The sequence below is a fragment of the Canis lupus genome, chromosome 8 (assembly GCF_011100685.1).
Source record: "Canis lupus familiaris isolate Mischka breed German Shepherd chromosome 8, alternate assembly UU_Cfam_GSD_1.0, whole genome shotgun sequence".
NCBI classification, from domain to species: domain Eukaryota; kingdom Metazoa; phylum Chordata; class Mammalia; order Carnivora; family Canidae; genus Canis; species Canis lupus.
The window spans coordinates 3950477-3973891 of record NC_049229.1 but is presented as its reverse complement, the minus strand read 5'-3'; the positions used below and the strand labels follow the sequence as shown (position 1 = coordinate 3973891).

Here is a 23415-nt window from a genome sequence, read left to right as displayed (position 1 = left end):
AGCCTGAGCTTTATGCCCTTGGTTTACTGTTGTATTCTAATTCTTCACCCCAGACCCCTCAGCCAGGCCACTTCTGGTGGCATCCTAGCCCTGCACCTGTGGTCCAGACAAGTCCCAACCCTAGAAAGATCCCAATGTCCCCATTTCTGCCATTGGAATTTCCTAAGAGAATTTTTAAAACATTTTATTTATTTATTTGAGAGAGAGCACAAATGAGGGGAAGGGGCAGAGGGAGAAAGAGAAGCAGACTCCCCACTGAGCAGGAAGCCTGACCTGGGACTTGATCCAGGACCCCTAGCATCATGACTTGAGCCAAGGACAGGCGCTTAACCAACGAGCCACCCAGGTGCCCCATAAAGGTGTCTTGATACCTTATGTCCTGATATTCACAACAAACCCCTTGCAGCTACACTTTAGTCTATGTTAATGAGGTAACTTTTGGAAAACACCAAAGGATGGGCTGGTTGCCAGAGAAACCAATCATAGGACTGGAGGGTTGAAACTTTCAGTTCTACCCTTGGTCTCTGGGGAGGGGAGAGGGGCTGGAGGTTGAATCAATTGCCAATGCTTGTGATTTCATCAGTCATGCCTATGTAATGAAGCCTCCATAAAACCCTAAAGGACAGGATTCAGAGAGCTTCTGGGTTGGTGACCACGTGGAGACTTGGGAAGAGTGTCACATGCGGAGCAGGCATGGAAGCTCCATGTCCTTTCCCCATATCTTGCCTAATGTAACTTTTCCATCTGGCTGTTCCTGAGTTATTACCTTTTATAATAAACTGATAATCTAGTAAGAAGACTGTTTCTCTGAGCTCTGTGAGCCACTCCAGCAAACTAATCGAACTCAAGAAGAGGTTGTTGGAATCTCCGATCTATGGTCAGAGTACAAGTGATAACAAGAACTTGCGACTGGCAAGTGGAGTAGGGCTGGTTCCAGACCACGCAGGGACTGGTCTTGTAGAACTGAGCCCTTAACCTGTGAGGTCTCACCCTATCTCCAGGTAGGTGGTGTCAGAATTAAGCTGGTATTAGAGAACTGCATGGTGTGGGGAAAGAGCCCACACCCTAGAATTGGGTCTAAAATTGTACTCCTATACTCCTAACCTACTCTTTCTTTTTTCCTGTACCTGTGTGCCTACTAGCACACTGTATAATTTATTTTTTAACATGTTTGTTGTTTGTTGTACATCTCCCCCACAAGAGTGTAAACTCTGCAGGGAAATAATCTTTGTTTTGTTCATGGTTGCTCTCTGAGTTCCTAGAACAGTGCCTGACATAAATGTACTCACTACATTTATTGAATGAATGAATACAGTCTGCATTATTTACTTATTTATTTTTAAAGATTGTATTTATTTACTTATTTATTTGAGAGAGACTGAGAGACAGAGAGTAGGGGGAGGAGCAGAGGGAGAAGGACAAGCAGATTCTGAGCTGAGCATGGACCCATACGTGGGGCTTGATCTCACGACCCCAAGACCATGACCTGAGCTGAAATCAAGAGTCAGGTGCTCAATCAACTGAGCCACCCAGCCACCCCATTTCTGCCTTATTTATTGATGAGTGCTTTAAACTCTTGTTCTCCCACCACAATGAAGGAACTTAAGAGAGGTTGGTTCTTTTTTTATATTTGTGTTCTCCAAGGTGCCTGGCCCAATGCATGGTTTGCAGCAGGGACCAATAAATGTTTTCATAATTGAATTAGTTTCAAGACAAAGACCCATGCCCAAGAGGTCCAGAGAGGGGACACCAGTGAGGGACTTCAGTGAGGTGAAAGCCAGCATTCAGTTGGAAGCCTTGTCTCAGGTTTTCCCTTGGGACCAATTCAGGACAAGACTTACGGATGGCATGAGAGGAAGACAGGTGTTCTCACGCCACTACTCCTCCCTGAGTCTGTTGCGCCTTGGACGGGCACACACAGAAGGAGGGTGCCACGAGCATCCCTCAGGAATAGAAAGGGACTTTACCAAGGGGAGACAGTCTTAAGAAGGTTCACACTGACTTCTCTCTTTTGTATAAATTATAAGGTCGCAACCTGGAATGGTATGCAAGATTTGGTGAGACTTCTTTCTTTAGGTTCTCAAAGGCCTGTGTGGCCCAGAAAACAGTGAGAATCACTAGCCTACAGGACCCCAGGGGGAATCCCAGAATCCTCCCTCCACGCCCCACTTGCTCAGCCTCCCCCAGCCAGCTCAGAAAACGGGGCAGAGCCTGCTATGAACACTCATTGGTCACTACCTGGGCTCTGTGAGTGGGCTCAGGGCAGCAGAGGGCAGAAGACAAGAGAGGCCCGTGTTCAGCCTCATTCCCCTTAGCTCTACCCTTCCCAGGAGTTCCAGGCTTGAGGAGAAATTAGAGTTGATTTTAGGAAAGGAATGTTCAAAGTCCAAGTGGCAGAGAGAAAGAGGTAACATCCTGAGTGTCTGCTCCTTCCCCTTATGTTCCAAAGTGCTCCAAAGTGTCAGCCCCATGAATTCCTTTGGCTCCACAGCCCCACAATAAGAACCCACATGTTGGTTAGATCACAGCAGCTGTATCAGAAGTACAGCAGTAGTCAAGCAAATGAGAACTCTGGGGGTCCTGCCTCAAAGCTGGCATGGATGAGCCCCCCAGATTGCTCATCTGGTAGAGCTTCAGACGTAATCACCTGACCTTAATGATTTCCCAGCCCACCCATCCCCAGGCTCCTGAGCCCAGACCCACAGCTCAGGGCCCCCTTAGCCCCATCAGAGCTGAGGGGAGAAGCCAGCCACCACGATGTTTTCTCCGTTGATGTAGCAGGCATCTGGAGAGCACAGGAAAGACACAAGTCCCGCACAGTCCTCAGGCTGCCCTAACCTGCATAGAAGGAGGACAGAACACATGTCAGTGACCTCAGACTCTGGTTCTGCTGCTCTGATGGGATTGGGTTCCAAGGAGGAGCAGGGCAGACTCAGCTGGACTGCTTGCACCCCGCAGGGCTCTGTGGAACCCAGACTTCAGCTACAGGAATGGCCAGGGGGTGTCTGGGTGGTTCAGTGGTTGAGTGTCTGCCTTTGGCTCAGGGTGTGATCCCAGATTCCCAGGATCAAGTCCCACATGGGGCTCCTTGCATGGATCCTGCTTCTCCTCCCTCTAGCTGTGTCTCTGCCTCTCTTTCTTTGTCTCTTGTAAATGAATAAATAAAATCTTTAAGAATATATATATATATATATATATATATATATATATATATATATAAAGGAATGGTCAGTACAAATAGGGAGAGGCCGGCTTGTGAGACAGATGGGCCACCCCTCTCCAGGTGTACTCAGATTACCAAGGCTCCAAACCTTTGCAGGCGGTACTTCTCCTTGAAGTTGTTCCAGAAAACTTCATTCATGTGTAACTGGACAAAGGGAAGACAGAAACAATCAGTGCTGCTAAAACAAGGAGATGGGCAGGGCCACAGGTGATCCCAGGGCACAGCACCCCTAGCAGATTTGCCTTTCTCGAGGGTGATAGGCTGAGTCATGGCTGACTTCAAAGGACAATGAGGACCTCAGCCGTTAGGGACACTAACCTGAGGCTTCAGTCATTCCTTTATCCCTTAGTCGGTGGAGAGGTTTCTACTGAGCCCAGCTGGGAAATGGGGGACACACCCCGGTCCTCACCACTTTGCTGAAGTTAGTCTTGATTATTCCTGGAACCAGGCAGTTCACCCGGATGCCCTTGGGGGCCAGCTCCAATGACAGCGTCCTGGTGAGACCCAGCAGGGCCGTCTTACTGACATTGTAGGGACCCAGCTCCTGGGAAGGGAATCAAGACAATGATTAGAGTATGGGGAAGTAGGGGTGCCTGAGTGGCTCAGTTGGTTAAGCATCATGATCTCAGGGTTGTGAGATTGAGCCCCACGTTGGGCTCCCTGCTCAGCAGGGAGTCTGCTTGTCTCTGTCTCCATCTGCTCATTCTCTCTGTCTATCTCTCAAATAAATAAATAAATCTTAAAAAAAAAAAAAAGATGTGAGAAAAAAGGGGTGCCTGAGTGGCTCAGTCAGTTAAGCATCTGACTCTTGATTTCAGGGCAGGTCACCATCTCAGGGTCATGAGATTGAGCCTCATCATTGAGCCCCCATTGGGCTTGGCACTCAGCAGGGAGTCTGCTTGGGAATCCTTCCCTTTCCATCTGCCCCTCCCCACACATACACTGTCTCTCAAATAAATACATAAATCTGAAAGAAAGAAAGAAAGAAAGAAAGAAAGAAAGAAAGAAAGAAAGAAAGAAAGAAAAGAAAAGACACAGGGAAGCAGAGGAAAGTATCTGTTGGATTTCTCACCTACAGATGATCCCACCCCTGGCCCAAGCACAGAGCTCAGAAAACCCTCCCCAGCCTAGTCTGAGAACAGAAGCTGCCTGTGCAGCAGGCACATGGGCATCAACTCAGCCTACGGCAGCAGGAGTGAAGTGGGGGTCTGTCCCAGGCATTATCCCTGTGGCATTCTGAGGACTCCTTCCCCTAATCTAACCAGGTGCACCCTGAGCAAGCACTCACCACATGTGGTATATATGCTGCAATGGAGGAGACCAGGATGACTGCCCCCATCCTGAGAGGAGACAGACACAAGAGGAGACAGGAAACCAATAACTTACCATGGATTGAGGTGCTATTATGATTTTTAAAAGACATAAAAATTTGAATAATACCATTTTAATGATTATAGTCATTGAATAATGCCATCCTCGGAACAGCAATATAGTTCCTGTTATTATCCCCATTTCAGAGCTGAGCAAACAAAGGCTCAGCAGGGCTTAGCAGCAGAGCCATAAATGGCAGAGCCAGGACTCTAACCTCACCTCTCTGACCCAGTGTCCATGCTCCAAGCCATTATACTCTTCTGCCTTTCCCTGGGGAAGTGAGGAGCAGAAAGCCAGCTGCTTGTGGAAGGGGAAGAGTGAGCGTGGTGAGGAGGCCCCCAGTGCTAAAAGTGAATACCTATCAATGGACCACCTCTGAGAAGCAGATGAGGCAGGAGGACACAAGAAATGAGAGTCAGTAACTTTTCCTTCTATCCTACGCAGTCCCGGGCCAGCTTCTAAAGGGTACATCTACACAGAGGAATCTGAGGAGCAGCTATGTCCTAAGGGAGAGAGCAGCCTGCATCCCTGCCACAAGACCCCTGAGACTATGTATGGGGTGCAGCCGAACATGCATCATCTGGAATCCAGGCAGTCTCTCTGGAGGCTGAGAAGCAGGGAGCAGGGCAGCCTGGGTGGCTCAGCGGTTTGGTGCCACCTTCAGCCCAGGGTGTGATCCTGGAGACCCAGGATCGAGTCCCACGTCGGGCTCCCTGCATGGAGCCTGCTTCTCCCTCTGCCTGTGTCTCTCCCACTCTCTCTCTCTCTCTCTCTCTCTGTATGTGTCTCTCATGGATAAATAAATAGAATCTTAAAAAAAAAAAAAAGCAGGGAGCAAGGAGGGGCCCAGGATGGGCTTCTCCCCACGGGGAGCAAAGGGGCAGACCCTGTCACAGATCATAAATTGGTGAAAAGACACTGGCCAGCAGTTCGAGAAGCAGAGTAGAGGAGGGTGGGAATGACCTGCCTACGAGGCAAAGGAGCTAAAGCACAGCCCTTTCCCAAACCCAGTGATGTCAAGGCCAATGACACCATGCCTGAGCCCCAGGAACAGCACCCTCATCCTATAGCCACTAGAATTAGAAGCTGTAGCTGTGCAAAAGATGAGGCAGGGCAGAGGGAGAGGGATGTGGAGACTCCAAGGACACCTCTTTGGTTCCCCTTCCCAGCTGGGCCCCTATGTTCTCCAGACTCCATTTTTGCACTGATTCCCCACCAGTTCCCACTGCCCCTGCCACCCGGCAACCTACCCCCTGTTCTCCATGTGGGGCAGCAGCTGGCTCAGCAGCAGGGCTGGCGACTTCACATTCACATCCAGGATCTGAAATCAGAGCAGAGGCCAGAATGGAGGGCAGAGAGACACAGTCAGCCCTCGGCCCAGGGTCCGTTCTCAGAAGACACTTGGAGCCCAGTCATTTGTGTGGCAAACCCAGGAAGGTGCAGATCTGAGGTTCATTTCCCTTCTGATCAGGACAAGAGTGGTTTCCCACTTGCTAATGTTAACAGGCAGGCAGGCTAAGTGGCAGGCCCGTGAACAGAGCCCTGAAAACGTGAACTGGTCAGGACTAGGATGAAGGAGGGAAGTGTTCAGGACTTTCTTTTTCTTTTTCTTTTTATTATTTATTTATTTATTTATTCATGAGAGACACACAGAGAGAGGCAGAGACACAGGCAGAGGGAGAAGCAGGCTCCATGCAGGGAGCCCGATGCAGGACTCGATGCCGAGACCCCAGGATCATGCCCTGAGGCAAAGGCAGACACTCAACCACTGAGCCACCCAGGTGCCCCATGCTCAGGCCTTTTAAAGAAGCTAGATTATGAGCTGGTTGTGCAGAGAGAAGTCATAAGCAGAGGCCCCTGGAAAAAGATTGAAAGTAGAACAGATAGAGGGAAAGGAGATTTCTGGAAGAGCTGTCTTTGTCTGTCTGTGTTTTTACTCATTTGTGTCCTTGTCTTGTCCTTGAAGAATTGAAGGCATCCTCACAGGGCAACAGCATAAAACAAATCAAATAGGTATAACATGTGAAGAAACAGTGTAGGAAGATAAGCAAAAGCCAGAGCAAGGTTGATGCCCATGGTTCACAGCATGAGGTAAGGACTAAGCATCACTCTCCTATTCGTCCACAAAAATGCCAGCTGTGAAGGCCTATGTGCATGCCTATTTTTATCACCTACTTGTCTCTAAGCTTTCCTGGGGCCATCATTAAAAGGGAGACACAACAGAGAAGGGCCATTCTGGGAGCTCAGTGCCCACGCTGGGCCCACCTGCAACTAAAACCTGGATCTGGCCTCAGGCATGAGGGTCCCTGATCCTCTGTCCAGGGACTCAGTCTGGTGGGACTGGGACAGAGGAAAGGTAAGAGGGAACTGGCTGGGAGAGATGTAGAGACTGAGCCGGGGGCTAGGACACAGTGCCAGCTGGGGCTAGAGTGGTACCAGGATCCCACCTGTGGGGCAGCATCTTGTGTAAGATCAATGTGTCCTGTGTCTCTAGGGAGTGAGGCTGCACATCTACAGCATTTCCCCACATCTTCATCCCACACCCAACCATTCCTTTGGATAAGGACAGGGGAAAGGCTTCAATGGAGAGCTGCTGAGGCCCATGTGTTGATGGGTTGCCAGTGTTGGGGATGACCCCGAGGATTGTAAGAAGTGGTTCAGATGCCCAAAGGGGGGCCTAGCATGAGGTCCCCAATAAGAAGGAATTGATGGTTAGACTACAGGACTTCCTGCCCATTTTCTGCTCAAAACAAAGCCCCACCATCCCACCAATGTCTGCTCTAGGTTCCACGTGTGTCAGGCTAGATGATGGGCTCAGACAAGGCCTCTCCTAGACTCAGCAGCCAAACAGGAGCCAAGGAAAAGGTGCGAGTTTCTCCTCTTCTTAAAAGAACTGCCCTATTAGAGAAGCAGGTAGAGTAGCTCCCAGTGCCATGAAGTCCTGAGTAGAGATTGTGGGCCTGAGAAGATTGGATGCTGGAGAGTCCTCAGGCAGGAGAAGGATGGAGAAATGGTGGAAGAGGAGATGGGAAACTTCACAACCAGCTGGAGAAAATGGGAGTCTGCCCAGGGGAGGTGCTCAAACTGGCCCAGTGACAAAGTGCGCAAGAAGGAACCCCCCCAGGACACCTCCTAAAAACTGCATTCAGATAAAGCAGAGCTTCAGGTAAATTTCAAACTGGTTTTGTGACCATTTCCCCTCTGAGGTGGTGACAGATGTGTTTGGGGACGACTCCTACCCAGTGGTGTGGACTGCCCATAGACCAGTAAGGCCTTGGAGAATAGGGTGGCAGCAGAGAAAGTAAGGCCGGGCTGTGGGCTAGCACACTCAGCTTCAGGAGGGAAGATTTCAAATGGGTTCTGAGAAAAAGAGATTCATGATCCCATGAACTAAGACACTAAAAGGGAAAATGACTCAGGAGGGTTAGGACACTGTCAGCAATGAAATCCCAGCTACCTAATCATGAATGATCCTTCGGAGGCATTAAGGAAGCTGAGGAGCTTGGGGAGGCTGCTAGCAGTGGCTGCAGGGAGCTCAGGTTTCAGGCCATCTGTGAGGATGGAGGGAAGGGCATCCAGCCAAGGCAGACAGACAGGAGGGAGCGGCCTGAGAACGATGTCTATAGAGCACAGAGACCCAAGGAAGGCAGAAGGAAATGTTCTGGCCAGTGCCTGGGATGGAGGGGAATGCTAACAACGGCGGGAAGATGAGGATTTCACTGCAGGCCATCCTGTCAGGAGGACTCAGGAACCAAACACAGGAGTGAGTAGAATAGGAGTCATAGAATAATGAAGGCCAAGGTGGACCTCAAGACATTTTATCAAGTCTCTTCTGGACCCTGTGGACCAGGAGGCAGGATCATTAGTTGGAATGCAGTGGGTTGGAATGTCTGAGCTCATGGAAAGCTGATGGCTGGGCCTGGGCCTGCCAGGTATAGCAGGTTCCTCTGAGGGACAGTGAGGAACTCTCATCCAGGAAGGGTGAAGAATCTCAGTGGCAGGTACGCATCCCCAAAGAGGAGCAAAATCACCAAAGGATATAAAATACATCTACTGTGGACAAAGAGTAGAGACCTGACTATTTTTTACTCTTACTAAGAGCAGAGACTTACTCCCACAGCTATATCCCCAGAGCCTGGCATATAGCAAACCCCCAATAAATATTTGCTGAATGAATAAATACAGATAGGAAGAAAAATAAAAGCAGAAAGAATGTAGGAACCCACTTTGAAAGCACACAAATTGAAAAGTGGCATCGTGGCACATTCCAGGGGACAAGTGATCAGTGCCTGTTTTTACAGTCACTTCAGGAAAGGAGAGTCGAGTCTCAGTGGGAGAGCATGTTAGACCCCTGAGCCAGCTCTCCTCAGCAGCCTCTCACCTTGTCCCACACCTCCTCACTGGCCTGCAGGGTGCTTCTCACCAGGGGGTTGACGGCTGCATTGCACACCAAAAAGTCCAGTCCCCCATAGTGCTCCAGGACCTGGGGGGAGGGGTGACACACAGGGGTGTAAGTGTGGAGAAGGCCTGAGGAGGCCTCACCCTCCAGCACCACAGCCTGGTGCACAGGGCACTGAGGCAAACCTTGCTAATTAGATCCTGTCCGGACCAGCTGGTGTGAGAACCAAGCTGTGGTGATGGCAGGTGCCCCGACAGGCCCAAGCACAGGTTCTGCCTCACTGAGGGCATCAGGGGAGGGTCTGTCTCCTCCAGGAATCCCTCCATGGGCTTGGGATGGGGAATCCCTCTAGATTCGTCCTCAACCACAGTTCTCCAGGGTGTGGGAAGGGGGCAAGGGTCCTCTCATGGACAAGCCCCTCTCCAGAAAGCCATGTGCACGATGAGGTCCGCCCAAGTAGATGGTGAGCAATTCTGGTTTCAAGACGCGTTGTAGGGCCTCCCGCAGCCCCCGGTCCCGGCCCCACCTAGGGCTGAGCAGCATGGGAAGGGCTCTGTGCATTCTCCTCCCTGTGTCCTTCCACCCTGCCCCTCACCGTGGCCACCAGCCGCTCCCGGTCCTCGGCCTTCCCCACGTGGCACACGGTGCCGGTCACGCTCAGCCCCTCGCCCTGCAGCGCTGCCACCGCCCGGTCCACGTTGTGCTGCTTCCGGCTGCTGACCACCACGTGCGCCCCGTCCCGGGCCAGGCGCCGGGCGATAGCGAAGCCGATCCTGCGGCAGAGATGGAGGGAACAGGACAGCCTCAGCCCGCTGCCACCATTGTCGCTCAACCCAGCCCTGGAAACCAACAAGGCTGTGTCCCGATCTGCAACCCCAAGGTCTCTCTGTGGAAGCGAGAGTCCTTGGGAGGGGTCAAGACCCATAGGGCAATCAGGGCACTTACCCATCAGTGGCCCCGGTGACCACAGCTACCCGATTGGCCAGGACCCCCTTTTGGTCTATCCCAGTGCTGTTCATGCGCACAGAGAGCCCAGCATAGGAACGAAACAGGCCCCTGCTGACATAGGCCACTGCTTGGAACATGCTGGCCAGTGCCTTTTTCTGCTTCCTGCTGAACTTGGCCCTGGAGGAAAAAAACCAACTTCACCTGTCACCGATGCCGTAGTAATGATGGCCATCTACCCTCAGCTCCTCCAGACAGCCAAGGCCAGCAGCAGAGAGCCAGAGAGAGCAGAGCCAGGCAGGGTGATTTTCAAACACGTGAGCCTCAGGTCAGGAAAATGCTAGGAAAACTCTATTTATAAAACTGGCAAATGGGAATTTGAGACCTAACATTCAGTAGACAAGATTGTTTTCCCATTCAGTCCGTGTGCAAGCACTGAGAGCTTGGAACGCATCAGAGAGAGCAGTCCCGGGTTCTAAATGCCTGCATACAGTCCTCACCAGGCTGCTGAAGTGAAGCTGACTGAGTAGAGGCTGGGAGGAGGCCGAGCCAGCCAATGCAGCCCCACACCAGGCTGCAGGGTGCAGACTGTCCCAACACCCTCTGGAAGGAAGGAGCTGCTGTAGGTGTGCGCAGGTGTTAAAGCGATGTGAGGACCCGACGTGGAGAGACTCAGAGATGTAGACACTTTCCTCTGAACTGGAAATACATCAGAGATGCTTGTGTAGGGGACCCTCTTTTGCCTAGACCCCAAATTTCCCAGCTCCACATCACTGTGAGCCCAGAGACTCCTGCCTCCCCCAGTGTGAGATTCCCATTTGCTTACTCAGGAGCCCTGCAGGGTCCTGGATCTAGGAGTCTGATCTTTTTCCTGCGGAGGCAGGTGAGGAGGAATGGTTGGAGCAAGGAGTTGTCAAGGACACCGAGGGACTTGGGATGCACTTTTAAAGCAGGAGAGTGCCAGAAAGCTGAAAGAGATGCAGGCTCTGGTAGCTCTGGACGGAGGGGCCAGCAGACCTTCACTTTCAAGAGGCTCTGGTGAGGGCTGACTGTCTGCAGACCCCCATCAGTTCCAGACCTGCTTTGGCCACTCCGACACCAAGGGACTCCTTGTTACTAAGCAACCCTTGTCATACCTACTGCATCTCCCTTGTTCCTTAGCAACCAACCCTTACATAACCCAGTTCCCTCAACTTAGGGGTCGGTATCTATAATGATCAGAAAATGGGTGCTGCTCAGAAATTATGGAGAAATTTCAGATTAAATATCAGGCTGTATCTATGTCATGATGAAGGTAACCAAATGCTCCGCTTTAAAAGAGACAGCCTTGGTTTCAAATTTATGTCTCTCCTGATACCATTTTTCCAAAGTTACCCTTTACAGATCCTAGACCCCCTCACCTTTTTGTCCTAGCTGCCGTCACTCTGCTCACTCTCTCTCATGCTCTCTCTCCTTTCTGCAAGGTCATATTCACAGCCTTTGGATTTGAAAGGATGAGGGATTTCGGCTCCTGAAAGAACCGAATAACACCTTTCCTAAACGGGATACCAGATTCTAAACACTTATGACCCCTGGGGGACTTCTCTCCCCTGGGTTGTGAGCACAGATTAACCCCATTCAGTGTCAGGGAATTGGTCTGTCTCCTTGGCTGGGAGGGCCAGTGGAAAAAGAGGAATCGCCTTTTGACAGGATGGGCCGCCCCCTGCTGGAAGAACCAAGTTATGGCATCTCTCCCATCTCAGCTAGTCTGTGGCTGTCCCCTCTGTGGTCTGCAACAGTTCTTACCAAGCCCTGCTCCTTTCCAAACTTGCCGTAAGATGGTTTGCAGGAAATATGTCCTACTTGTAGGGAAAAGCAGCTCTGGCCTAAATGCAGGTAGAGTGCAGAGAGACTAATCAAGCCTTATCTGTCTCCCTTGCTTCCCCTTCCCATTCAAGGCCCCTCTTTCCCAGGGCCTGAGACTGAGCAGCTTCCAAGGGCCCAGGCTCTCACTCACTCAGCCCTTGTTCTCACTTCTGCTTTTCTCTGGAGTAGTCAGCTGGGCCAGCGAGGCCAGAGTCGACTGGGGGTCCCGGGAGCTGAGAGGGGCCTCTGAGCCTGGCACTGCCCACTCTGATTCCCCTTACCAGGCTGAGCAGTTCAGACACCCAGAAAAGGAGGTGGGGAAGCCAAGTGGACATGCCCTCAAACTAGTCCCATCTTGGAGGTGGATGGCCTTCATCAAAGAGAAAAGGGAAAAGTCAAGAAAACAGAGGTTAGGGGAGAAATATGCAACAGTTAGAAACATTAAAGTCAGGGAAGAGAGAGACTAGGGAGCTATCCACAGAAGGCGTGTGACTCTGGCTCCAACTGCACCTTGGTAAGATGAGGGGCTGAGTTGGGGAGCCCTAAGGGTTCTGATAGCACCCCCTTCCAAGATCTTTGTTATGAGAATCGAAGGAGAAATAAAGACAGCTGCACATAGAGCCAGGCAGAAAGCAGCAGCAGCATAAAAAAATACAAAAGAGCAAAAGTGGGTGGGTCCAGTGTCACGGACCCCAACCCCCAACCCCCAACCGGGACAGCCTTACCTCAGGCCACACTGACGTTGCCTCCGCCTGACCTGGCTATGCTCTTGTCCTGAGCCCAGGTCAGGAGCCCTCCCGCTGTGGAGTCTGGCAGCTGAGTGCGAGGATGTGGGTAGGCAACAGGCTGGGTTTCAGGCCCTGTGATTCTATCTGAAAAACTCAAAGATTCATGGAATTTATAGTCCTAGAATTATGAAAGGTGGTGGTGACAAATGGCCTCCCCCACAGCTGGGGAGGAAGCTGGGGGATGGGAGTCGCCTGGGGGAAAGAACAGGTTTCTTGTCTGAGTAATAGTCTAGAGAATGCTGAATGTACCACTTGCCAGAGCCCCGTCCTGTCAGACCAGCTGTTCCTAGAAACTCACACAACAAAAACAGACCCCTGGGTCAAAGTGGGCTCCAGATGGCACCCTATGGGGCCTATGGGCTTAGCTGGCTGGGGAGCTGTGTATAAAGCCACCAAGATATTTCTACAGGCACCAAAAAGAGACTACAGACCTCAGTCCCAAAGCCAATGAAACAGGCCCTCCCCGCTGGATCCAGGGATCAGGCCCCTGGCACTACACAGCTCTCATGACTGGACAGTCCCAGGTATCCTTCTGCGTCTGCGCGGCTACCCACCACCCAGGCTATCACCTGGGTCCAAATATCTGAATGAGAGCCTCCTTCCTCCCAGGTGCTGTGTTAAGTGCTGTGAACACCAAAATAAGGAAGGCACAGTTCCCACCCTTAATAAGATTAAAGTCTAATGGAGAAATCAAATAAACGTAGTGCAGAGTGCTACATTTAAAAAAAAAATTTTTTTGCTCTGATTCTTTTTTTTTCTTTAATAATTATTCTGTGCCATCGATGGTAATTTTTTTAATTTAAATTCAATTTGAGGGGCAGCCCGGGTGGCTCAATGGTTTGGTGCCTGCCTTCGGCTCAGGGTATGATCCTGGAGTCCCAGGATCGAGTCCCACGTCGGGCTCCCTGCATGGAGCCTGCTTCTCCCTCTGACTGTGTTTCTGCCTCTCTCTTCTCTCCTCTCTGTGTCTCTCATGAATAAATAAATAAAATCTTTTTAAAAATTTCAATTTGAGAGTGCTACATTTTAAAATAGAAGCAGATTTGAGGCTCAGGAAGACCTCCAAGGAGAACTCAGAAAAAGTCACATAGAGATGCCTGTGGATATTTCAGAGGAGGCAGTCAGATGAGTCATCCTGGCACTCAGGATGGCAAGCCAGAGATCAGAAGAAAACTTTGCAAACTATTGGTTTGGGTGGAAGCAGCCTCATAAATGGATGAGATAGGCCTGAGAAAGTGATGAGGAGGAAAAGTCAAAACTGGAAGAGTAGCAACCGGCCTCTAAGAAGGTCCCCATGATCCTTGTAGGCTGGCATTCCCAGCCTTGTGGGATCCCCTCCTGCAGCAGAGTGGGGTTACCAGAAAAGTCACAGTAGGTGGCTTCTGAGATAAGGATACATAAAATTGAGTGTTCTGTCTTGGACTCTCTCTGATTCTCTCCTTCTCCCTTGGATCGTTCCCCTCTGCCATGTTGTGAGCACTCCTATGGTAGGACTGACTCATGTGGCAAGGAACTGAGCCCTGCCAACCACCATGTGAGCAAGCTCAGAAGCAAACCTCTTGGCCCCAGTCAAGTCTGGAGAAGACTACAGAGCCAGCTGAGAGTTTCACTTCAGCCTCATGAGACCTCCTGAGCCAGAACCACCAACTGCATTGTTCTCATTCCTGACTCTTGGAAACTATGAGATAATACATTTCCAAGCTCTTAAGTGTTAGGGTGATTTGTTATGCAGCAATAGATAACTAGTACAGGACTCTTGGAGAAAAATAGCTCATTGAAGAGTCAGAGCAGAGAATGCTGAACTATAAGATTTTCAAAAATAAGGTAGCCCCAGTTAAAACAGTGTTGCAGGGACCCCTGGGTGCCTCAGTGGTTGAGCATTTGCCTTCAGCTTAGGGCATGATCCTGGGTCCAGGGATGGAGTCCCACGTCCGGCTCCCTGCAAGGAGCCTGTTTCTCCCTCTGCCTATGTCTCTGCCTCTCTCTGTGTGTCTCATGCATAAATAAATAAAATCTTTAAAAAAAAAAAAAAAACACTGTTGCATTGATTCACGAACAGATAAACCAAAGGAGCAGAAGGGAAGGTTCAGAAATAAATACAAAAAAAAAAAAAAAAAAAACCACACACACACACAAAAGAAATAAATACAAACACACTTGAGAACTTCACATGTGATAAAGGTGGCATTTTGTTTTTTTTTTTTTTTTTTTTTTAAATTTTTTTTAATTTTTTTTATTTATGATAGTCACAGAGAGAGAGAGAGAGAGAGAGAGAGAGAGAGAGAGAGGCAGAGACACAGGCAGAGGGAGAAGCAGGCTCCATGCACCGGGAGCCCGACGTGGGATTCGATCCCGGGTCTCCAGGATCGCGCCCTGGGCCAAAGGCAGGCGCCAAACCGCTGCGCCACCCAGGGATCCCAAAGGTGGCATTTTGAATCAGTGAGAAAAAAGATTTATCAATAAATGATGTTGAGACAACTGGCTAGCTCTCTGGGGGAAAAGAAACTAAATTAGATCTGTGCCTTTCAAACCATACACCAAAATAAATTTCAGACGAATCAAAAATTTAAATGTTTAAAAAAATGAAACCATTAAAAACTGCAATAATTCTTGGGGCGCCTGAGTGGCCCAGTCACTTAAGCATCCAACCCTTGATTTCAGCTGGGGTCGTGATCTCAGGGTCAATGATCTTGGGATCGTGATCTCAGGGTCCTGAGATTGAGCCCCATGTCTGGCTCAGCACTGGGTGTGGAGCCTGCTTAAGATATTCTCTATCCCTCTGCCTGCCACTTGCACTCTCTCTGTCTCTCTCCCTCCTTCTCTCTCAAAACAAAACAAAACAGGGATGCCTGGGTGGTTTAGCTGTTAAGCCTCTGCCTTCAGTTAAGGGCATGATCCTGGAGTCCCAGGATCAAGTCCCACATCTGGCTCCCTGCATGGAGCCTTCTTCTCCCTCTGCCTGTGTCTCTACCTGTGTGTGTGTGTGTCTCATGAATAAGTAAATAAAATCTTAAAAACAACAACACTAGGGGATCCCTGGGTGGTTCAGCGGTTTGGCGCCTGCCTTTGGCCCAGGGCGCGATCCTGGAGTCCCAGGATCGAGTCCCACGTCAGGCTCCCGGCATGGACCCTGCTTCTCCCTCTGCCTGTGTCTCTGCCTCTCTCTCTCTCTCTCTCTATCATAAATAAATAAATCTTTAAAAACAACAACACTACAATACTTCTTTTACTTCTGCATGAAAAAAGACTACCTAAGAAAGCCAAAAGAAAAGTACAATTTATGTAATGTTTTAGAATACTAATATATTTAGCCAGACTAAAACTAATATATAGTGATAGAAATCTGTGGTTGTCTGAGTAGAGGGGCATGAGGGAACATTCTAGGGTGATGGAAATTTTCTGTATCTTGATTGGAACGGTGCATCTGTGGATGCACAGATATATGTGTTTGTCAAAGCTCCAGGAACTGTGCAATTAAGGTGTGTACATTTCACTGTCTCTGCAGCATACTTCAATAGGGTTGATTTTAAAAAGAAAAAGTAAAAGGGCAAACACCAGTAAGTGTGATCTTTTATAAAAACACAATTTCTCTACAGAAATTGATAGTCTTGAATCCTGACGTGCTTCCAATCCCTTTCTTCTCTGGGAGTGACCCTTCCCCAGCCTCTCCCAGGCATAAATGATTCAAAGCAGAATTCCTACAGCATTTTATGCTGTAGAGACAGAGTTGAGGTCTATATAAAGCATGCATTACTTTGCTTTGTTTTCTACACTGATTTGAAGTATCCTCTAATCTTGGCCTCTAGGATGGTGCTGGAATTAGACTGAATGTTTGTGTCCCTCCAAAATTCACGTAGAAGCCCATGTGATAGTATTAGGAGGTGGGGTCTTTGGGAGGTGATTGGGACATGAGGGTCGAGCCCTCATAAATGGGATTAGTACCCTTATCAAAGGAACTCTTGAGAGGTCCCTTATTCCCTCCACCAGGTGAAAACACGGCAAGAAGACATTTATGAACTGAGAAGCAGGTCTTCAACAGACACCGAGTCTGCCGGTGCCTTGATCCCAGCCTCCAGAACTGTGAGAAATAGGTATTTGTTGTTTAAGCCATCCAGTCTTTGTCATTTTTCACTATGGTGGCCTAAGCAGACTAAGACAGTTTAGTTGGCTGGTTTCGTAATTGGCTGATTGGTTGTTTGGAAGATTGGTTGATTCACAGACTAGGGAGATGGAAAAAGCAAGAGCTATTTCTCTAGGGGCAAAAATCTGCAATAAGGAAGGAAAAAAAAAGGAGAAGAAAATATTGCCCACAGTGGAATTTCATAAGACAAAAGTGGAGAAAACAATGGGGAAAGTAGTTATATGTGTGTTTCCTTGAGGAGGAAGAAAAGAGATGATAGAGAAGAAAGTTCTGGCAATGACCTCAAGGAAACCCCTTAGTATCCATAGCCTTTGGTAGTCATGGGGTAATGTAAAAAGACAGGGGCAGGCTAGAGCTCAGAAGCACAGGAACCACTGGCAGGGCCATGGTGGCTGCAGGAGAGTTATGCTAACCAAACTCCGAAGGCTACAATTCCAGGAAGACATATATGTGTTCAAAAACAAAACTTCCCATCGCAACTATAACCTCCCTCCAATTCATTCCCTGTGCATCCCTTTCACCACAGCATCTCAAAACCTTGACAAGCTACAAAAGCATTTGTCAGGAGAAAACCAGCTTGCCAATATGATTGCCGCCAACACCCTCCTCTCAGAGCTTCGTAGCTTATCCTCCCGTGAGCTCTGGCTCACAGAGGTGTCACACAGCACACTCAAATGAGCATCAGCAAGCTGCCGATGGATCGGGGTTCTACTGCACATCTTGGCACTGGAGGGTTCTCCTTTATGTACCTTTTATGAGATTGACAGATTTAACAAATAAAAAACAAACAAACCAGAATGCCCAGTTAAATTTGAATTTCAGATAAACAAAAAGCAATGTTGTAGTATAAGGACATCCCCAAAATTGCATGGGACATGCTTATACTAAAAAAGCTATTCTTGGTTTATTTGAAATTCAAACTTACCTGGGCACCCTGTGTTTTATCTAGCAACCATGCCCTTTTACAGTGGTGGTAACTGTTATCCAAAGAATAGTGACAGCCATCAGCTTCTTTACTCTTTATTCTTTTTGTCAGCTTATTAATTGAAAAAATATCAAAATATAAATTTAACACCTCACCCAGGAGAAAAATGAAGAACAACTATTATTTATAAAATATAAATATATATATATATGATGCCTGTAACACGTAAGTACAGTATCCTTGCATCCTTATGCATCCATTTTTTTTAAATATATGGATAAAGGAAAAGTCCTCCATTATTAAGCCACCAAATTCCTATACTTCCCAAAAGTAATCACAATTAACAGTGTATTCTTCTAAAACTTTTCCGCTATTTGCATACATATAGAATATGTAGATTTGTGTGTTAGTGTGTATCACATTGTAAATGCTGTTCCACTGTTCTGCAACTGGTTACATGGTAGTACAAATAGATCTACCTCCTTATTTTTAAAAGTTGTACAATACTCCACAGGATAAACATTATCTCCTCGTTCAGCAATTCGCAAAGTAGGGTTAGAAAAGCCCCTGAGGGATCCTTTTAGGGGGTCTATGAGGTCAAAATTATTTTCATAATAATAATAAGATATTACTTGCCGTTTGCACCCTCAGTCTCACAAAGAGTACAGGGGAGTTTTCCAGAGACTACATGTGGGTGATGATGTCATTGCTCTGACAGCTAATGGAATGTGTGTATACTTCTTATGTTTTCTAAAATTTTCTTGGGAATCCCTGGGTGGCTCAGTGGTTTAGTGCCTGCCTTTGGCCCAGAGCATGATCCTGGAGTCCCAGGATCAAGTCCCACATCAGGCTCCCTGCATGGAGCCTGCTTCTCCCTCTGCCTGTGTCTCTGCCTCTCTCTCTCTCTGTGTGTCTTTCATGAATAAATAAATAAATAAAATCTTTAAAAATAAATAAATAAATAAATAAAATTTTCTAAAGAAGTAGATTTAGGGTATAAATATGTACACTTTCAAGAGATGAACTTAGTTTGTTTTCAGACTTCCTAGTTGTCTCCAGTTATACATTCTACAATTTCATTGTTATTGTCCAATAAATTGTTATTTTAAAGTTCTGGGATTTTCTTGTACTTGTGTGAAAACACAAGGAACAAGTACACTTTACCTTGTTTTGAAATAATATTTTAAAATATTTTCCAGGATATTTTTCAGGAGCTCCTGGGTGGCTCAATCGGTTAAGCATCCAACTCTTGGCTTCAGCTCAGGTCATGATCTCAGGGTCATAAGCCTGAACCTTGTGTCAGGCTTGAGATTCTCTCCCTCTGCCCCTGCCCTCTCGCCTGCATGCTGTCTCTCCTACTCTCAAATAAATAAATAAAATATTTTTTAAAAACCTTTCTAAATTTTGAGTTTTATCCGAAATTGTTATTTTAAAATGCAGTAGTATTTTATTCTAACACATAAAATCATTCATTTACATTATATTTGTCCTCTTCAAGGATTCATCATTGGCTTAAGAAAGATAGATTAAAAGACTTGCTTTGTCAACCCACAGCTGCATCATCTACATCTAAAAATACTGGAAAGGGCAGCCCGGGTGGCTCAGCGGTTTATTGCCACCTTCAGCCCAGGGCCTGATCCTGGAGACCCCCACTCGAGTCTCACGTCGGGCTTCCTTCATGGAACCTGCTTCTCCCTCTGCCTGTCTCTGCCTCTCCCTCTCTTTCTCTGTGTGTTTCTCATGAATAAATAAATAAAATTTTTAAAAAAAGAAAATTTAAAAAAATAAATAAAAATACTGGAAAGGATGAAAGTGGACTATCCAAGAGTTCTCTGACTAGAGGAAGGAAAGGACATACTCCAAAGAAATTGTGAAAAACTAAGTAAACAACAAGAATATGATAAATTCCAGATTTCCCTCCACTCTGCGGATATTAGTTTATCTTAGGACATGTGATGCAGCGGACACTATTTTAAATAGTGTTATAGGGCTAGGTAAGATGCAGCATCATTTTGAGACCAGTCACTCAGTTGACAGAAAAAGGAATTGCCTTTTTTCTTTTTTTTTTTTAAAGATTTTATTTATTCATGACAGACACAGGCAGAGGGAGAAGCAGGCTCTAGGCAGAGAGCCCCACGCGGGACTGGATCCTGGGTCTCCAGGATCACACCCCAGGCAGCAGGCGGCGCCAAACCGCTGCGCCACCGGGGCTGCCCCAGCACTGCCTATTTCAAATGTAGATGGGATGAGCTCTTTAAAAGCAAAAAAAAAAAAAAAAAAAAAAAAAAAATTTCCAAGAGCTTTTCAGAGTGGAAATGAAAGTCACTGAAGGATATTGCAGGGTAAGTTATCACATTGTGTTAGCTGGAGAAGGGCACACTGTAGCTGAGAGATGATCCAGCAGTGTGCACTGACACACCAAGTGTCTGCTGGAAGGGCTCCATGGAAGATATTCTGGGCGCGCTCACTTTGCAACAGTACAGTTGCTCACTCCCAAAATCAAAGATTTAGTCACAAACCTGAAGACAGAGTTCCTCTCTTGCCTGAAGAATGGTACTTTTACCTGACAAATGGATGGACCAACATGTTGTCTTGTTATTTATCCCATGTAGGCACAGACTAGTCCCAAGAGATCTTTTATGTGAATATTTGGCCACGAACACAAGTGGTGGTAAAATGTTCAGTGCTGACTAACTCTTGAATCTCATGGTTGCTCCCAAAAGAACAGTTTTGGCATTTCTGCTGCTGACTCAGAGCAGTGATGGACACAGGTGCTGGCACTCATCGAAATAAGGCAGCAGCAGCCAGCTGTCCAGGTAGCCACTGCGCTCCTTACTGCCACATACTTCAAGTCCGAGGAAAGCCAGTTGCACTTAAGATCATCATCTTAGATCTTGATCCTTGAAAACACATCTTTTTAACATTCTTGGGAAAGAAATGAGAAGTGTACAGAAAACGTTTCTGCCTCATACTGAAGAATGATGGTTATCTCAAGAACAAGCCCTTGTGCTATCGTTCAAGATGTGAACTGAACCATCTGCCTTTTTCGTGTAATTCTATTTTTACTGAAAAGAATGACTGACAGCCAAACTATGATTATTCAGATTCCAGGATTTGGCAGATATTTTCTCAAAAATGAACAAGGCAGACTATCACTTCAAGGGAAATAATTGCCAACATTTGCTGCCATTGATAAAATTTGAACTTTCCAGCAAAAGTTAGAATTGTAGAAAATTTCTATCTGCCATCCCGAGTTTGACAACTGCCTGACTCTCTTTTTCCCAATGAGATCAGTGTTGATGTTAATAAATGTGATTTTTGATATTGTACCACAGAATATGTCAACATCTGGAGGACCTGCATATCTCAGTGAACCAGAATTTTCCAGATACCAATGCATGATGTTACAAAATCACGTCTTTTCTTTTTAAGAAAAGATCCATTCAAAGTGCAAGATACCAAAGGGATTTTAATGTAACATTGTATCAAAAATTAGGGATCCCTGGGTGGCGCAGCGGTTTGGCGCCTGCCTTTGGCCCGGGGCACGATCCTGGAGACCCGGGATCGAATCCCACGTCGGGCTCCCAGTGCATGGAGCCTGCTTCTCCCTCTGCCTGTGTCTCTGCCTCTCTCTCTCTCTCTGTGACTATCGTAAATAAAAAAAAAAAAAAAAAAAAAGTTAAAAAAAAAAATTAAAAAAAAAAAAAAAAAAAAAAATTCCTTGATATAGTTTCAGATTCCACAGTGCAACTAATCTTTAAGAAATACCATTTATCAAATTTAGGTGTGGTACCAAAGAAAGATGTTAATGATTATCTGAAAAAGCTAAGATCCTCCCTCTTCCAACTGTGTATCTGCAAAGCCAGATATTCTTTATATACTTCCATCAAAAGAGCATATTGTAACAGATTAAATGTAGACTCAAGCAAGAGATTGCCAGACATTAAAGAGATTTTTTTAAATCTCTTCTTGCTAATTTTATTTTTCATTTAAAATGATGTTTACACAGGAATGTAAACTGATCCCAGCCACAATGAAAAACAATATGCAGTTTCCTCGAGAAGTTAAAAATAGAACTACCATATGATTCTGGATAAATATCCAAAGGAAATAAAATTATTACCTTGAAGCGATACCTATACTTCTATGTCCCTTGCAGTATATTATTCACTATAGTGAAGGTATGGCAACAACCACAGTGTCCCTCACTGAATGAATAGTACAATATGCACACAGTATTTCAGCCTTAAAAATGAAGGAAATGTCATTTGCAACAACATGGATGAATCTTCAGGATATTACACTAAGTGAAATAAGCCAGACAGTAAGACAAATACTAAATGGTATCACTTCTATGTGGAATTAAAAAAAAAGTCTGAGGCTCCTGGGTGGCTCTGTCAGTTAAGCCTCTGACTTGATTTTGGCTGAGTTTTGATCTCAAGGAACATCCCAGGCACTGACCAGGTGGTAACCACCTTTCTCCCTTCTTTCCCCTTCATTATATGCCCTGCCTCAATACTTCTGGACACCCCATGCTGGAGCACAGAGAAGGCCCAGTCCCAGACTCACCAGCTGGACTGGAGGTAATGACAGGAAGATACAGTATCTCGCCCTACAGAAGATCAGAGATGGGAATCTGGTGCCATCACCCTAGATTCCCTGAGGCCCATTTTGGGAGGTTTCTATTTTCACTCAGGTTTTAACTATTTCCCAGCCTGTATGTGCCTGAAACTTCCTGAAGCCACTCCCAACCAGCCTTCTTACCCTCAGACTCTCAAATCCGAGAAACCTACAGTGCAACCTGAAGGGCAGAGCAGTAATCTGGCAAGACAGCAGACCCCTTGACAGAGCTCCCCGCAGAGACCCCCCCCAGATAGTCTCTGTCCAAGGGAAGTAACTCAGAGAACAGGCTTCTCACAAACCCACCCCTTCCTGCCATCCCCTTCCTGCCATCCCCTACAGACAAGAGGCTCCAACTTCCTCCTCTAGGAGACTTTACCCAAATGGAAGGTCTGTCAATCCCTAGTCACCCCCAAGCTCTCCCCAGGTGAATATGGATCAGGCTCCTGGAGATTACAGGTCATTAATGGGATGATTAAGGGTGTCCTCCTACATACCAAAGGCCTTCAGGAGGCTTTATCCCCATCCTCCTCTTTCCTGAGCCTATAGTCTCCTTATTAATCCTCAATATTGACTCAACAAACTGTTACTGAGTTATAAATTATTCTAGGAATCATGAGGTGTTCATTTCACAATACAACATACAGAGACTGTTCCAGACTCTGCTCCCCCTCCAAGCTCCCCATCCCCCCTGGGTTCTCAGCTCCAGGTCCATCTAGTAAGTCAGCCTCCCCCTAAACCTTGCGTATACACAACAGTTAACTCAAAATGGAGCACAGATTCAAATATAAAACATAAAACTATAAAAATTTTAGAAGAAAATGTAGAGGAATCTCCCTAGATTGTTAATATGGTAAATTACATGGATTGATTGTTTAATATTTCCTGAGCTTTGCACCCTTGGTTGGTCACGATATATAATGATTTTTATATATTGTTGAATTCTATTTGGTAACATTGGCTAAAGACTTTTGTGTCTATATTCAGGGATATGGGTTGTAACTTTCTTTTTCCTTTTTTTAATACTTATTTCTGGTTTTAGTATCAAGGTCGTACTAACTTCATGAAATGAGTTGTGGAAGTTTTCCCTTGTTTCTCATTTAAAATGAAAATTTTATTATGTTGAACTGGTCAAATCTATATATCATACTTCAGAGG

General features: G+C 46.8%; 1 protein-coding gene across 9 annotated transcripts in view; it reads right to left on the bottom strand.

The window, feature by feature from the left end:
- Positions 1 to 1420: 1420 nt before the first annotated feature.
- DHRS2 (dehydrogenase/reductase 2) overlaps positions 1421 to 23415 on the bottom strand; it is a 37100-nt gene continuing 15105 nt past the window's right edge. Inside the window, exons 1-10 of one of the 9 annotated variants that reach the window (XM_038544252.1) lie at positions 11724 to 11742; positions 11339 to 11448; positions 9939 to 10118; positions 9589 to 9766; positions 8976 to 9077; positions 5845 to 5915; positions 4512 to 4563; positions 3633 to 3767; positions 3312 to 3367; positions 1421 to 2838 (exon numbers count right to left, since the gene is read on the bottom strand). In XM_038544252.1, the coding sequence (XP_038400180.1) occupies positions 2727 to 2838; positions 3312 to 3367; positions 3633 to 3767; positions 4512 to 4563; positions 5845 to 5915; positions 8976 to 9077; positions 9589 to 9766; positions 9939 to 10078 (846 nt within the window). In that variant the 5' untranslated portion in view covers positions 10079 to 10118; positions 11339 to 11448; positions 11724 to 11742 and the 3' untranslated portion in view covers positions 1421 to 2726. Of the gene's footprint in view, positions 2839 to 3311; positions 3368 to 3541; positions 3768 to 4511; positions 4564 to 5844; positions 5916 to 8975; positions 9078 to 9588; positions 9767 to 9938; positions 10119 to 10438; positions 10638 to 10764; positions 11029 to 11338; positions 11449 to 11723; positions 11743 to 12508; positions 12868 to 23415 lie in introns of those variants that run through there. The other 8 variants (XM_038544254.1, XM_038544251.1, XM_038544249.1 and 5 more) reach the window with 8 other exon arrangements.